General features: G+C 51.9%; 2 protein-coding genes across 6 annotated transcripts in view; one reads left to right on the plus strand and one right to left on the minus strand.

Annotated features, from left to right (window-relative positions):
• TTC31 (tetratricopeptide repeat domain 31) lies at positions 1–11,715 on the minus strand. 4 transcript variants are annotated; one of them, XM_010333419.3, is made up of 13 exons: positions 11,572–11,715; positions 11,289–11,377; positions 4,440–4,542; positions 4,098–4,327; positions 3,838–3,921; positions 3,385–3,441; positions 3,194–3,274; positions 2,903–3,097; positions 2,523–2,634; positions 2,346–2,436; positions 2,130–2,271; positions 1,816–1,917; positions 1,255–1,638 (listed from the first exon to the last, which is right to left on the minus strand). In XM_010333419.3, exons 1-13 carry the CDS (start codon positions 11,609–11,611, stop codon positions 1,345–1,347), a joined length of 1,620 nt encoding a protein of 539 aa, XP_010331721.1. In that variant the 5' UTR covers positions 11,612–11,715; the 3' UTR covers positions 1,255–1,344. The 4 variants fall into 4 exon arrangements, with proteins under 4 accessions (XP_039334555.1, XP_010331721.1, XP_010331720.1 ...); XM_010333418.3 differs by having other exon boundaries at positions 1,255–1,641; positions 11,572–11,651; XM_074397956.1 differs by having other exon boundaries at positions 1,481–1,641; positions 1,875–1,917.
• Positions 11,698–13,354, plus strand: part of CCDC142 (coiled-coil domain containing 142) — a 17,648-nt gene continuing 15,991 nt past the window's right edge. Inside the window, exons 1-2 of one of the 2 annotated variants that reach the window (XM_010333415.3) lie at positions 11,698–12,921; positions 13,200–13,286. In XM_010333415.3, coding sequence (XP_010331717.1) covers positions 11,871–12,921; positions 13,200–13,286 — 1,138 coding nt within the window. In that variant the 5' untranslated portion in view covers positions 11,698–11,870. The remainder of the gene's footprint in view (positions 12,922–13,199; positions 13,287–13,354) is intronic. The other variant, XM_074397929.1, reaches the window with a different exon arrangement.

The following is a 13,354-nucleotide window of genomic DNA, read 5'->3' on the forward strand; positions in this document are numbered from 1 at the left end:
TTGCAGATAAAAATTGGTTTATTTAGCACCCACTATGTACCAGGCACTTGGGAGGTATTTTCTCACAATTTTGCTTTCCATCCTCACAATATCCCTATGAGGTAGGGACCACCCCCATTTTTACAGATAAGGATCTGAGGCTTAGATGTTGACAGACCCGTCCAAGGTGACCCAGACGGTAAACGGCAGACTTCCTCCTGCTACACAGTATTTAAGGGGCCTAAGTCATAAACAATTTAAAAAATTTGGGAAAGTCCCATGTAAAAGAGATGTTTCAATACCTCCTCTCTCCAAGTATGAACAGTATTAAGCAACACCCATAGGGCAGCAATAATCATTTATCCTGATGAATGGTTCCTTTGTGAAAGGCAAGGGAGTTGGGGGAGAGCTAAGGTCTCCTGCAGATGCACATTTAAGTGAGCTGACAGTCCCAGCAGGACTACGGAAGAACCAGCTAGGGGCTGCCAGGATTTTAAGAGGTAAAACTAAAAGGAGATCATGATTCTTATACAGGAAGTGGTGAATTCAGCATACCCTTGAAAAGGTGAATAAATTAACATAGGGAAAGGATAATTACAATGCCCAATACTAGGGTGGAGAAACAGAGTGGCCAAGGTTGCAACAGCCTGGGTACCTGCTGAGGCCCCATTCAGTTGGAGAGCCACCAGTTGGGAGTGTGGACATGTATGGTCCTGCCAGCTCTAAGCAGGAGCTGGTAAAGGACTTCCCAAATGCAAACCCTTGGTAAATCTTCTAGCAGTAAGAGGAGGCAAGCATCAGACCATTGGACAAAAGAGAGGACAGTCATATACAGCAGTCTGGACAGGAAACGGCATGAGAAGCTGTGAGCAAACTGGGGGCTGTGGCTAGAAAAACAGGGTACAAGCTGGGGCTAGGAAGAGGTTAGCATCCATCAAGCTGAAAGGTGGGACTCAAGCCCTCTCAGCACTGTTACCCAGTTCCTGCACACAGAGCTCTAGTCGGTGAATGAGGACCCCAGGACCAAGAGGCAGAGCAAAACCCAGATGCCTTCTCACTGTCTCTCCTATAGCCTAAAACCCTGAACTTTCCTACAGTTTCCTTCTTGAGCATTGGTGGGTTTTATTTTTCCTTACTGCCTCCAGAAGAAGCCTTCTGCTTGAGAACCAAAGGATGTTTCAGTGGATGTGGGCTCCTTTCTCTCATCAGAAACTTCTCCATGGTAAGAGGAATGACTGCCAGGGGCATCCTTAACTATGGATCTAGAGAATAAGGTCTCAAAATATGCAGTGAACTGTCACCACACCATGTCCCCCCATTGTGGGATGTATACATGACCTTGCCCTCTGAGGGACCAGTGCCCCCTCATCTGGCCTGAGGTAGATGCTGGGGCCCAAGTCCCAGGATGTCCCAGCCCTTTGAAGGGTCCTGGGGTTGGAGAAGATGGGGCCTTCTACTCTGAGTCTGGGAGACAGGCTGGTTGGGGTGGCTTCGGTGACATGGAGGATAACGCAAGAGTGGACACAGACCAGGGGCCCTCGGAGCGGTGCTTCGAGGGCACCTGAGGGAAGGTAGGCCTGAGGCACCCAGCTCAGCATAGGGAAGTGGCAGGAGGGCCCCAGGTGACAGAGATGGTGCACAGATTCCTCCTCGTTGAACCTGCTGAGGAGAGAGAGAGAGAATGGCAACAAATCCTTCTTTTAAGCAAGACAGCCCATGCCTCTTATTCCACTCATCCTTCCCACCCCCTCCTTAGCCACCTGAGGCTTGGTATTGCAGTCCCAGCTCATTCTCCCTGATATCCCCTCAGCATGTCAGTGGGCCTGGCCCCCTTACCAGTGTGAGTTGGAGAAGGCAAGAGCGGAGCTCTCGGGCTGCATCAGGCTGGGACCCACCTCTCAGAGTCTCCTGAAACACAGCAGCTGCCTCTCTGAAGCGCTTTGGTCCCAGAGGAATCAGAAAGAAAAGATTAGATAGACATCAGGGAGTCAAGGAGCTTAAATGTACCCTTTCCAAATCTGGTCCCTGTACCTAATACCACAACCATTGTGACATTTTGGTACTAGGAGCTTATCTAGAAAGTCAACAGAGACCCTCTCCCCACTCCACCCCCCCCACATCTCTCCTGTTTCCAGCCCCAGATGTAGTACCTGTAGTCCCATCAAGGCCTTGCCCAGGCGGAAGAGGCCCCGGGGCCAGCCGGGCCGTAGGGTAAGGGCCACTTGGGCATCAGCCAGGGCCCACACTGGCTGACCCAGCCGCTCATGGCAGAAGGAACGATTTCCAAATAACCTAATAAAGACAGAAGGTGGCCAAAGGTCTGAGTCCTCAACACTCTGCCCTGTCCTGGCCAAGCCCCCACCTACCGGTGGTCCCGGGGGTTGAGCTTCAAGGCCTGGGTAAAGAAGACCACAGCTTCATGGTAGAAACCATTTTGAGCAAAGCTGGTACCCAACTCTGGAAAGAAGAGAGCACGGTGAGAAGGTTCAGATGGGGCTACCCCAGGGAGGGTAGGGTGAGGAGGGAGAGAGAAAGGATCTCACTTGCCAGTTCCTGGCTCTGTTGTAAGGCAGCTGCCAGCAGTCCCTGAGATGCCTGGGGATAAGGTGCAAAGTCAAGCAGGCCTTGAGATCTCAGCCTCCCCAAATCCTTCTCCTTTGATAAAAAGATAACACTGCAATTAGCATTACCCAATTCGTGTAATCCTCATGACAGCCCTACAAGATGGTATCAGCCCTATCTTCCTAGAGAGAAAACTACCCGGGGTCATGGTGACAGTGATGGCCTGACCCTAGGTCTCTTGACCCTGGGGCCAGAGAACTCCCACTGGACCCTATGTCAACCCTTAGATCCTGTGCCTCCCCAGCAGCTCCTTAGGCCCCTTCCTTGGTTCCAGCTGAAACAGGTTCTTCAGCCACCTTACCTGTGCCTCTTGACTCTGCCGGGGCCTCTCCTCTCTTGGAGGGCTCTCTTCCTCTTGACACGTCTTCTCCTGAAGGGCCAGGCCCCTGCCTTGGGGCTCCTGGTTCAGTCCCTTCTCTCTGCGGGCATTGAGAGGCCAATCCCCAACCTTTCGCAAAGCCAGAGACACAAAAGTGCTAGATAGATCCAGTGAGTCCTGTGGACAAAATGGAAAGTTAGGGAAGGGGGGTGGGGATGAAGTACATCCTGGAGGAGGAGGAGATTGAGCAGAAGGGAAAAAAGGGGTTCTCACCTCTTCTTCACCACACTGTCCCTGAACTGGGTTTCCAGGGCTAGATGGGGGGCTCTCATCCCCATCTGAGGTAGCACTGACCTGAAAGAAAGGTGGACAGGTACAGAGTTGGGATCACCTTGCGCTACCTGCTTTCTTGGCCCTCACCTTCCTGACACTTGGTGCTTTTAGTACCTGCCCTGGATGCTCACCTTGGGCTCCCCGCAGTCCTGCTCCAAACGCTCCTGTCGCTTTCGTTCCTTTTGACGCTGCAATAGTAATGGTAACAATGATCTACTTTGAATGCTTACTGTATGTAATGTGCTGGGCTAAGATTTCTCATTTCATCTTTGCAGCTCTATGAGACAGGCATCATTATTACTCTCATTTTGCAGGTGAAAAAGTGGGTAAGAGAGGCACCAGCCAGAGGCCTCATGTAAGGAGGAGGCAGATTCCCACCCAGGCAGCACAGTAGGATTCCAGAACCATTGCACCAGATGGCCTGTGAGAGGCCTTCACAAGTCCCTGAGCACCTTGTGTCTTCCTGGCAAGAAAATGGATGCCACTGCAGGCCATCTTGAGCTCTCTCCTATTCCCACAAAGCTTCCTTTCCCTCTCCCAAGTCCCTTCGGCTCCCCTGCACCCTTCAGCCATGCTCTAGCTACCTTCTTCTTGAGTCGCTTCTTCTCTGCTTTCTGTTTCATGCGCTCCTCCTCAGCCACCAGCTCCTCAGCCAGGCGGTTGGCTTCCTAAAGGACGTAGGGCAGGTGACAGAAAAAGAGAGAAACAGGGAAATTGAGAGCAAAACAGGTAAGGGGGCAGGAAGTACAGAGGAAAGGTACCAATTAGGGGAGAATATAGGGATGGGAATACGGGGATTGAAAGAACCCTGGAAGACAGCAAAGCCCTCTCCTTAGAATCTCACCTCTTCTGTCACCAGGAGCTTCTGGGGCATGGCCACCTGAAGCAGGCTGTCTGAGGCACTGGGGAAGGTGGCAGAGGCAGAGGGGCTTTGAGGGCAGGGCTCAGACTCTTGGGGAGGGTACAGGAAGGACTTGCGGAGACCACAGTAGGTGCCCAGTCCCTCAGCCTCCTTGCCCCTGTCACTTTGTCCAGTCGATTTCCCTTCATCATCCAAGTGGCCCAGGAGGTAATCTGTCAGGAGGGAAAAAGAGACAGGAAAGAAAATGAAAGAGGGGTGCATCTGAGGGTCAGCCCTCCCAGGGTACCAGCCTCGATCCCTTGGCCCAGCCCCTGCACTCCCCACCATGGTGCCACAGCTGCAGCCGCCCGCTGCTCCCATCCACATGGATCCGGTGCAGGCCCTGGGGATCACTCTCCACAAGCCGTCGAAGAAAATCCACTATGTCCTGGGAGGGGGAGGGGAGGGGAGGCTGGTGTTGGAGGCAGCTCCTGGAGAGAGCAAGGCCTTGGATGGCTTGACCTCTCCACCATGGCAGCCACCAACCAGCCATCCAGCGCAGAAAATCTCACTGGCTCTGACCTCTCCCTGCTCAGCAGCACAAAATCTGCTGTCCCTCCGCTTTTGTAGTGAATTGCCTCCCCTCACTGCTCTCCTGCCTTCCCAAGGGTTGAGTGTGGTATTCAGCCTGGCCTTCTCCACCATCCAGGATCTTCTTCCCTTGACCTGCTACTGAGTTAGCCTCACTGAGGCCCCCGGAATGAAGCCCTCCGACCTGCTCTTCCAGCTAGGCCCCCTGTCATATCTGCAGTATAAACAGCCCCACGTAACCCACCCTGAGGCTACCTCACACCTAAACAAGTACAGCAGCTCCTGGCTGGCCACTCCTCTGCACTTCACCTGTTTCTCCCCAAAATCAAGCTCTCAGAAATTACTTCCTCTCAGGGACATCCAATAATCCCTCAATGCCATGGCCATAGGCAGAGTTGAAGCTAGCTCCTCAGCCTAGGATTCAGAGCCTTCCAAAAGGCTCCCTGGCTACCTTTCCAGCCATCCTCTTAATCCTCTCCTGCTTCACTGCTGTCATCCCTCCCATCACCAGGCTCCCTCCAGCCTTAGGGCCTTCCCCTAGCTGCTCTCCAATCCTGCCTGGCTCTGAGCTTCTTTCTCAACACATCTTGCCTTACCTCCAAAGTCCAGTTCAAATTCTACCTCCCTTCAAAGCCTTCCCAGACTCTTTCATCTCCAATTATCTCTGTCCCCTCCAACTAAGCTACACCCACATGGTCTGTGTTACACAATTTAGAATCTTGTTATTCATTGCTTTTTATTGCTTTTCTCATTGGCCAGGCAGCATGGAACTACAAAGAGCACTGTGCTGAAGTGGAGCCACTTGCATCTGAGGTTTTTGTTTTGTTTTGTTTTTGAGAGAGACTCTTGCTCTGTTGCCCAGGCTGGAGTGTAGTGGCACAACTTGGCTCACTACAACCTCTACCACCCGGGTTCAAGCGATTCTCCTGCCTCAGCCTCCCAAGTAGCTAGGATTACAGGCAACCGCCACTACGCCCATCTAATTTTTGTATTGTAGTAGAGATGGGGTTTCAACGGGCTGGTCTTGAACTCCTGACCTCAAGTGATCTGTCCGCCTCGGCCTCCCAAAGTGCTGGGATTATAGGTGTTTTGTTTATTTTTGAGACAGGGTCTTGCTATGTTGCCCAGGCTAGACTCAAACACCTAGACTCAAGTGATCCTCCCACCTAAGCCTCCTGAGTAGATGGGACTTCGGGTGCACACCATCATGCCCAGCTTGTCCAAGTTTTGACTCTGCCTCTACCTGGCTGTTTGATTCTGAACAAGTCATTTAACTTCTTTGGACCTCTTCCTCATTTACAAAATAAGGCAAGACTCTTTAAGACGTGGCCCACACATTCTGGTTCTGATGAGAGTCGTTTCCTCAGGGAGTATAAGCTTCAAAGACAGGAATGATCACATTCCTATTTGCCTAATCAGGTCTAAACAGAGCAGGACTGACTGAGAAGCTTAGACGCCAATGATTGGACTTGCTGAGTTAGACGCCACAAACTTAAAAACTCCAGCATGCTAAAAAAATCTGTAGGCAGGACTTCAGATGATTGAGGTATACTCAATTTTCTTTTCTTTTCTTTTTTTGAGATGGAGTTTCACTCTTGTTGCCCAGGATGGAGTGCAATGGCGAGATCTTGGCTTCACTGCAACCTCTGCCTCCCAGGCTCAAGTGATTCTCCTGCCTCAGCCTCCCGAGTAGCTGGGATTATAGGCATGCACTACCAGGCCCGGCTAATTTTTCTATTTTTAGTAGAGACAGGGTTTCTCCATGTTGGTCAGGCTGGTCTCAAACTCCCGACCTCAGGTGATCCTCCCACCTCGGCCTCCCAAAGTGCTGAGATTACAGGCATGAGCCACTGCTCCCGGCCCAATTTTCTAAACAACTTTAGATCCAAGGCTTCCCTCAGAAGATCGTCCGGACTTAAAAGCATCTCCACTTATACTGCTAGATACCTTCAGCAGTCTTATACTTAAATTCAATTTCCTGGTAGGTTTGTTTCACCTTCCTAACTGCAACTTAAGCATAAATAATGACCCAGGTATGGTGGCACAAACTTAAAGTCCCAGTACTTGGGAGGCTGAAGTCAAAGGCTTACTTGAGCCCAGGATTTCAAGGCTGCAGCAAACTATCATCATGCCACTGCCCGGAAGCTTGGGTAACAGAGGGAGACCCTGTCTCGATAAATAAATATGGATGGGCATAGTGGCTCACGCCTGTAATCCCAACACTTTGGGAGGCCGAGGTGGGTATATCACTTAAGGCCAGGAGTTTTAGAGCAGGCCAGCCAACATGGCAAAACCCCATCTCTAATAAAAATACAAAAATTAGCTGGGCACGGTGGCACACGCCTGTAGTCCCAGCTACTCAGGAGGCTGAGGCACAGGAGTTCCACGAACCTGGGAGGCAGAGGTTGCAGTTGCCGAGATCACACCACTGCACACCACCCTGGATGACAGAGCAAGACTGTCTCATAAAAATAATTAATTAATAATAAATAAATAGCTGGGCGCAGTGGCTCACGCCTGTAATCTCAGCACTTTGGGAGGCTAAGGCAGGAGGATCACGAGGTCAGGAGTTCGAGACCAGCCTCACCAACATGGTGAAACCCCATCTCAAATAAAAATACAAAAATTAGCCAGGCATGGTGCCGCGTGCCTGTAATCCCAGCTACTTGGGAGGCTGAGGCAGGAGAACTGCTTGAACCAGGGAGGTGGAGGCTGCAGTGAGCCAAGAGAGCACCACTGCACTCCAGCCTGGGCAACTGAGTGGGACTCCGTCTCAAAATAATAAATAGGAGCAAGGCAGCAGGGTAAAACAAAATAATAATAAATAGATAAAGCATGCTCTCTGCCCCACATTGGGCAACCTCCCCAGGATGTGCCACTCAGATATATGCTGTATTTCCTCTCTCCTCCTCCAACCAGAGCAGCCATCCAAAAAAAAAAAAAAAAAAAAAAAAAAGCCAGGTGGGGTGGCTTAGGCCTGTAATCTCAGCACTTTGGGAGGCTGAGTCAGGTGGATCACTTGAGGTCAGGAGTTCGAGACCAGCCTGACTAACATGGTGAAACCCCATTTCTACTAAAAACACAAAAATTAGCAGGGCACGGTGGCACACACCTGTAATCCCAGCTACTTGGAAGGCTGAGGCAGGAGAATCACTTGAACCTGGGAGGCGGAGGCTGTGGTGTTCTGAGACTGCCCCACTACACTCCAGCCTGGGTGATAAAGCAAGACTCCATCAATAAATAAATAAATACCCATCTCCAAATCTGTGCTACTCTCTTTTTCTTTTTTTTTGAGATGGAGTTTTGCTCTTGTTGCCCAGTCTGAAGTGCAATGGCGCAATCTCGGCTCGCTGCAACCTCTACCTCATGGGTTCAAGCGATTCTCCTGCCTCAGCCTCCCGAGTAGCTGGAATTACAGGCATGTGTCATTAAGCCCGGCTAATTTTGTATCTTCAGCAGAGACAGGGTTTCTCCACGTTGGTCAGGCTGGTCTTGAACTCCCAACCTCAGGTGATCCACTGGCCTTGGCCTCCCGAGGTGCTGGGATTACAGGCATGAGCCTGGTGCTACTCTCTTAATTCACTACATGGCCACCACACACGATCAGGTCCCCCAATATCACTGTGAATCTTCTCCTACCTTGGCACACTCCTCCAGCCACAGTAATGTCCTTGAAAGTTCCCACAACACACCAACTGTGCTCCCATCTTAGGGCTTTGCACTTTCCTTTAACTAGAATGCTCTTTCCCCAGTGAATGGCTCACTTCTTTGTCCTTTTTAGATCTCTATGAAAATGACACTTTCTCAGAGAGGCCTTCTCTGACCACTGCTTTTTTTGTTGTTTTTCTGAGACAGAGTTTCACTCTTGTTGCCCAGGCTAGAGTGCAATGGTGTGATCTCAGCTCACCGCAACCTCCGACTCCTGGGTTCAAGCAATTCTCCTGCCTCAGCCTGCCGAGTAGCTGGAATTAAGGCATGCACCACCATGCTTGGGTAATTTTATATTTTTTATTAGAGACGGGGTTTCTCCATGTTGGTCAGGCTGGTCTCGAACTCCCAACTTCAAATGACCTACCTGCTTCAGCTTCCCAAAGTGCTGGGATTATAGGCATGAGCCACTGCACCCGGCCCAACCACTCCTTTTAGAAGGAGAAACTTCCCAACTCCACTTAGCACTCCCTATCTTCCTTCTTGCTTTTTCTTTGTACTTCTCATATTTGACATACTATGTTGTTTATTTATTTGTTCATTAGATGGTCCTAATTGGTTGACTAGAAACATTTTTGTCTGTTTGGTTTACTACTGTCTACCAGTACCTACAATAGTGTCTGAGACCAACAACAGACGGTTGGCGTTCTGTTAAGTGTGTGCTGAGTGAACAAAGAGATTGGTGGGGAGGTTATTCCAAGAGACAGAACTGTGTGTGAACAAACTGGTGTGACACAGTGAGTGTGAACTTTTTTTTTTTTTGAGATGGAGTCTCACTCTGTCACCAGGCTGGAATGCAGTGACACAATCTTGGCTCACTGCAACCTCTGTCTCCCAGGTTCAAGCCAATTCCCCTGCCTCGGCCTCCAAAGTAGCTGTGACTAGAGGCATGCACCACCACACCCAGCTAATTTTTTGTATTTTAGTATAGACACTGTTTCACCATGTTGCCCAGGATGGTCTCAATCTCCTGAACTCATGATCCACCCGCCTCAGCCTCCCAAAGTGCTGGGATTACAGGTGTGAGCCACCGTACCTGGCCATGACTGTGGACTTTATCTTGTCAGTAATAGCAGTGGACTTGATCTGGGGAGTGAAACGATCAAATGAAATAGTGCTGAGGAGAAGATGAGACTATGGATGTAATGTTTAGTTCAAGCCAGAAAGAAGGAATCTTGAACTAAGGGAGTGGCAGCAAAAGGAGGAATGGAAATGAGGGGCTTCTGTCAAGAGACATTTCAGAAGCAGACTTTAGTGACTAACTAAATGTGTGAGGTAAAGGAAAGGGAAGGTTATAAAATGATTATCAGATTTCTAGATTAAGCAACTAAATGAAAGTTTGTGTTATTAACCAAAATTGGGATTAGAAGGAAAGCAACCAATTTGCAAACATGACAAGTTAAATTAACTTAACAAAATTAATTAAATTAACTTTTGGGCTTGAGTTTGAGGTTCTAGGGATGACCCAAAAGCAGTTGAAGTATAGCGCCTCAATGCTTCTAAATCTTATCGTCCGTCCTTCAGAAACCCTGTTGCCGGATGGGTGCGGTGGTTGATGCCAGCACTTTGGAAGGCCGAGGCCAGCAGATCATGAGCTCAAGAGATTGAGAGGATTATGGCCAACATGGTGAAACCCCGTCTCTACTAAAAACACAAAAATTAGCTGGGCGTGGTGGTGTGTGCCTGTAGTCCTAGCTACTCTGGAGGCTGGGGCAGGAGAATCGCTTGAACCTGCTTGAACCCGGGAGGTGGAGGTTACAGTGAGCCGAGATCGCCACTGCACTCCAGCCTGGTGACAGAGTGAGATTCCGTCTCAAAACAAACAAACAAACAAAATCTTGTTGCCTTCTTGAGAACACCCAAGCCCCTGTGCCAAGTCAAAGCCTTTCAAGCCATCTACTGCCTTCTCCCCCACCCCATCTTTTACTGTTCCAACCAAATCTCCACTGCGGTCCCACTTTAGTGAATGAAGTTCTCCTAACTTTTCCTTGTTTTACTGTCTTTGCTCACACTGTCCCCTCTGTCTATTAAAAAAAAAAAAAATTCTTTTTTTGAGATGGAGTCTCCCTCTGTTGCCCAGGCTGGAGTGCAGTGATGTGATCCTGGCTCACTGGAACCTCTGCCTTCCAGGTTCAAGCAATTCTCCTGCCTTAGCCTCCAGAGTAGCTGGGATTACAGGTGCGTACCACCATATCCGGCTAATTTTTTGTATTCTTGGTAGAGATGGGGGTTTCACCACGTTGGCCAGGCTGGTCTTGAACTCCTGACCTCAAGTGATCCGCCCACCTAGGCCTCCCAAAGTGCTGGGATTACGGACGTGAGGCACCCCACCCGGCCTTTTTTTTTTTTTTTTTTTTTTGGAGACAGAGTCTCACTCTGTTGCCCAGGCTGGAGTGTAATGGTTCACTGCAACCTCGACTTCCTGGGCTCAAGAGATCCCCAACTACGCGGGTTAAATTTTTAAAAAACAAACATATTTGTAGAGTTGGGGATCTCACTATGTTGCCCAGGCTGGTTTCTAACTCCTGGGTGCAAGGGATCCTCCTGTATCAGCCTCCCTAAATTTTGAGATTACAGGCGAGAGCCACCGTGCCCGGCCCCTATAACATCTTTCCCCAAGGAACTCGTACCCACTCCCCAATCCTCACCTCAGAGACCCTAGTCTGCTCAATTCTACCCACTTCAAGCATCTGTTACAGCAGATTCGTCCTCCTGGTCCCTTGCCCCTCACTTGCCTAACACCCTCAAGGGCAAGGCCGGAGACTACAACTCCCCAAAGCCTACAGAGCCCAGTCAGGCGTCCGCCCGCTGCGGGTTTCCGCAGCAGCTGACTTAAAAGAGGCGTGACCGAAATGGAAATGAGTAGGACTGAGGGAAACAGGGGTCGCTCGGTACCTCTTCGCCGTAATCCTCTGGACCGAATTCCTTGCAAAGTTTGGGGACAGCAGCGACCTCCAGCGGGCAGCTGGGCTGCAGAGGGCAGTCTACAGGAAAGAAAGGCGGAGCCTCGTCAGCAGGTTTAGGATAGATGGGTCAGGGTCCTTCCCGCTCCACGCTCGACTCTCCGCCCCCTCTGCTCTCTGCGTAAAATCCTCCTCGAAAAGTTCAGACCACAGGTGGACCCAAGGTGGGCTGCCTCTGCCTTCTTAGACCCCCTCTGGCTTGTCACACCGCTCACCCAGCTTGATCCGCCCCACAGTCTTCGGAATCGGCGCCATAGCCCGTCAGCAGTGACCCGGAAGTGAAAGATGGCCTAGTATTTGATACCAGCCAAAAGGCGGGGTAGGGCAGGATGTCCGGCCATCTTTGTTAGGGGCAGAAGCCTCCGATTACGGAGCCCGAGAGAATCCATGAAGGTCCCCGCGACTCCCGAACTGGAGAAAACCGTTGTTGGGATGGGTCGAAGTCCGAACTACAGCGGGCGTTGGTCAGTGCAGGGAAGTGGGAATCGTTAGGTTCGTTCGGGACTTGCAGCCCATGGCCCAGACGTCTCGTTCTGGTAGCCTGCCTCCGCTCGCTACCGTGCCCCCACTGAGGACGCCACCCGTGGGCACTGGGGAGGAGCAATGGGAGAGAATGCGAACGGGCGCTCTCCGCGGGGACGTTCGCGGCTGGCTGGGGCTGCCGGTAGCCGGGAGCATCCCCTTCCCGGGGATACGGCCGGGCGGAGCTTCTGGAGGGACGCCGTGGTGGCCGAAGCCGGAGGGTGTGAGCGAGGCCCACGATGCTGCGGCCTGGAGGCAGGGGCCCGCAGCTGGCGGCCCGATCCCTCCTGCGCTGCAGCGTCTCCGTGCGGTGTTGCTGCGGCTGCACCGCGAGCGGGAGCAGCTCCTCCTGGCCCGAGACTGCGCCTGCCACCTACAGGCGGCTGTGCGCCTGCTGAAGACCCTGAGTCCTGGCTCGCCCTCCGGTAGCCCTGGCCCCTTGCCCCAGCTGTGCCGCGACCTGCAGCTGCAGCTTTCCCAAGGGGCAGTCCTGCGAATCCGCCTTGGAGAGCCGCTGCTGCTAGTGCGCCCCATCGGACTAGCCGCTCAGTGCCTGGAAGCTGTCATCAAGAGGCAGCTTCGCGCTCTCGGCCGGGAACCCGCCGGCCCGGGCCTGTCATCCCAACTCGCCGACCTGCTCCTGGCACTTCCCGCCTACCACACGCTACAGGGAAAAGCCTTGAGCCACGTCCCAGGGGCTGCACGTCCTTTCCCTACGTCCCGTGTGCTCCGCCTCTTGACCGGAGAGCGGGGTTGCCAGGTGGCAAGTCGGCTGGACGAGGCGCTCAGGGGATCAGGATTGAGGGACCAGCTCCGCAGGCTGTTTCATGAGGAGCAGGATCTGCTAACAGGGCTGCTGGGCCTGACAGGGGGCATAGTGGCTTCATCCAGCTGTGGACTGGGGCCTGGAGGGGCCAGAGCCTTGTGGAGCCAATATTGGACCCTGCTGTGGGCAGCCTGTGCTCAGAGTCTGGACCTAAATCTGGGACCCTGGCGGGACCCCAGGGCAGCAGCGCAACAGCTGAGTCAGGCACTGGGTCAGGGTGAGTGATGGGCTTGGGTGCGCATTTGGGAAGGCTGGGGTCTCTTCCTTCCCTCTGGCCAACTCACTCACCTGCCATCCTGAAGGCAAAAGCAGGCCCTTTAGAATGAACACCCCTGGGTTCAGACTATAGTTTCTGAGCTTTCAAGGCACACTCTTGCTTTCCACCCCAGTCCTGAGTCTTGGAGGAAGCATGCTGTCTTGCCTCATCATTGAGTGGGCAGGGGTTATGGAAAGTGAGACCTTGTTTTCAGGCTCCAGAGTCATTTCTCCCACTAGCATCCCTACCTCAGGAGTGTGAGAAGGAGCTGGCTTCTCTGTGTCACAGCCTACTTCATCAGTCGCTTATCTGGAGCTGGGACCAAGGTGAGAAGGAAGGGGCACTGCGAATGACGTTAAGTCCCAGCTTACCCCTTCCCCACCAGACTAGACTT

This window comes from Saimiri boliviensis, chromosome 1 (assembly GCF_048565385.1).
Source record: "Saimiri boliviensis isolate mSaiBol1 chromosome 1, mSaiBol1.pri, whole genome shotgun sequence".
Classification (NCBI taxonomy): Eukaryota; Metazoa; Chordata; class Mammalia; order Primates; family Cebidae; genus Saimiri; species Saimiri boliviensis.